Source organism: Papaver somniferum, chromosome 6, assembly GCF_003573695.1.
Source record: "Papaver somniferum cultivar HN1 chromosome 6, ASM357369v1, whole genome shotgun sequence".
NCBI lineage: Eukaryota > Viridiplantae > Streptophyta > Magnoliopsida > Ranunculales > Papaveraceae > Papaver > Papaver somniferum.
The window spans coordinates 2,655,082-2,657,431 of NC_039363.1; the positions used below are offsets into that span (position 1 = coordinate 2,655,082).

The window sequence follows — 2,350 nt, forward strand, 5'->3', positions numbered from 1 at the left end:
CATAAATTCTTTAGCTTTTACTTTTCAAAGACTCCACTTTTTGGGCTTTACTGCCTCCCGAACATACACGACCGAATATTAGACGTGTTGTAATTTTTATGAAACAAAAACGACTGAAGAGATTTGAAGGTGAAGGTGAAAGAGATCTCAAACTCACTAACCAAGCATCTAAACCACCATACGACGTCCTTTTGGATAACTAATGTTGTATATATTATTAATATCATCATATTGAGTTTATTTTTTCCTTAAATAACTCACACATATGCATAAAAATTGGTCTATGACCTTATAAATACAAATTATTTGTTATATATAGATACCGAATTTTCAGAGCCGAACTCACATTTATAAATCGAATTATACACGTACGTATGCCGTTCCGAATTAATGACGAATCACGTCCCGTTGACCGAATTTTGGACCGAATCTGGATTTTACAAAACCGTGTAATACTCGTACGTTGGCCGTTCCGTACGCTTGCCGAATCCCGAATTGCTAACTAGGTGTCAGAATAGGAAGTAGCGCATGTTACTCTACCCGTCATTGATTTCTCATTCTTCACTTCCGGTTCTCCTGATGAACGGTCTAAAATCATCGAAGATCTTCGAAATGCATGTCAATACTGGGGATTCTTCATGGTAAGTAACTAACTTGTACTACTTGTTTCAGTAATTTTCATGTGCTTGCAACTAAGTTTGATATGTTAAAATGATTATCTTAATTAGTTTTTGCATAACAACTGTAGGTGGTGAATCATGGTGTTCCTGAGAGTTTGAAAAAGGATTTGATGATTCTTGTATGAATTTCTTCGACTTGAGTCCAGAAGAAAAGTCGGCTTATCAGGGAAAATATAAGCTAGACCCACACACTGGTGTTGATAGTGTCTCGTTTTGGAGGGATCAGTTTAAGGCGTGTGTACATCCAAATTTTGGTTCTCCTCCTAAACCAGAGGGATTAAGGTAAAAAAAAAAAAGACGAAGATTTTTTATTACTTACAGTTTAGATTTTAATTGACTGTTATAGGTTTCTGATCAAAAAATATGCTCGATTTTGTAAACTCATGCAGTGAGATTTTATGTGAGTATACCGAAAAATCTAGGGAAATAATGAAAGAGTTGCTCAAAGCAATAATGGAGGGGCTAGAATTAGATGAAGATGATTTTGAAAAGTCACTAGAACTAAATTCCGGTGATCAAATATTTTCTGCGAATCTATACCCTCCTTGCCCACAGCCAGAACTTGCCATTGGTTTGCCTCCACATGCAGATCACGGCCTTCTAACCCTACTAATACAGAATGATGTTGATGGATTACATATCAAGAATAAGGAGAAATGGGTTGCTGTGAATCCAATCCCCAACTCTATCATGGTTAACACCGGTGATCATATGGAGGTATGTATATCACTTGGTAAATGTTCATTCACTAAGTTCTCGCAAGAAAAGTACGCACCATGTTCTTATTATGTTTGTTTCGTTTTGTGGACACTAAGCAAAGGAAAGTATAAGAGCGTTGTTCATCGAGATGTAGTGAACAATAAGCAAACAAGGGTATCCTTGGTTATGACAAACGGATCATCCAAAGAAACGGATGCTACTTGAGGAACAAATGGAGCATCAAACAAGGCAACCATGGAGAAAAAAAATGACTGTTAAGTGTTTGAATATGCTCACTTGCTTTTCTGTTCAAAAATAAAAAATAAAATAATGTATGTATTGGAATTGGAATTGGACTGTTAAGGGTTCAAATAAACTAAATGCATGTGCGATATTTGAGTGGGGGTTCCTCTTCAGATTTGTAAAATATGTAATGTTGGAGTCTATAGGGGATTCATGTTTGTGGTTCCCTAGTATATCTAGGGATACTGGTGATTTGAATTCTTAATGCAATGTATATCTGTGTGTTTTATTGTGAGTTTTGGTTTTTTCTCCATGGTTGGGTACTCACTCTACTAAGAAAAGAAGTGTGTAAGGTTTTTTTCTTCATCTTTTCCCCCTATCATAACGATGGTTCATTAAATAGTAACAAAATAATTACATCAGATTGTAATAGACTATATAGCCCAAGTCCATATGAGACGGTATGAAAACGAAAAGATGCTTTGGAATTGTCGATGGCCAAGGGCGCCTAGTTCAAAACTGACCAAATTCTTTATGGATCCAAAGATATATAAAATGGGCTTTGTCCCAGTAACTGAGCACAGCGAGCTTTAGCCTTTAGCTGACGGAATGATTAGAATGAATCGAATCCGAGTTATATCCTCACAGGAAGTTTGTCATAAGGTAAAACAAAAGTTTAAATTTAAGAAAAACAAAAAAGGAAAAGTGAAATTATGGTTGAAGTTATT

At 35.8% G+C, this 2,350-nt stretch overlaps 1 protein-coding gene across 1 annotated transcript; it reads left to right on the forward strand.

Moving 5' to 3' along the window:
- Nucleotides 1–563: 563 nt before the first annotated feature.
- Nucleotides 564–1,798, forward strand: LOC113285334 (protein DMR6-LIKE OXYGENASE 1-like). The gene is made up of 3 exons (XM_026534244.1): nucleotides 564–641; nucleotides 749–962; nucleotides 1,070–1,798. The coding sequence occupies exons 2-3, from the start codon at nucleotides 802–804 to the stop codon at nucleotides 1,602–1,604; spliced, it is 696 nt and encodes a 231-aa protein (XP_026390029.1). The 5' UTR covers nucleotides 564–641; nucleotides 749–801; the 3' UTR covers nucleotides 1,605–1,798.
- Nucleotides 1,799–2,350: the final 552 nt, after the last annotated feature.

Coding starts and splice junctions, on each gene's coding strand:
- LOC113285334 (XM_026534244.1), top strand. CDS start 802: ATGAATTTCTTCGACTTGAGTCCAGAAGAAAAGTCGGCTTATCAGGGA. Junction 963..1,069: donor CCTAAACCAGAGGGATTAAG/GTAAAAAAAAAA, acceptor AAACTCATGCAG/TGAGATTTTATGTGAGTATA.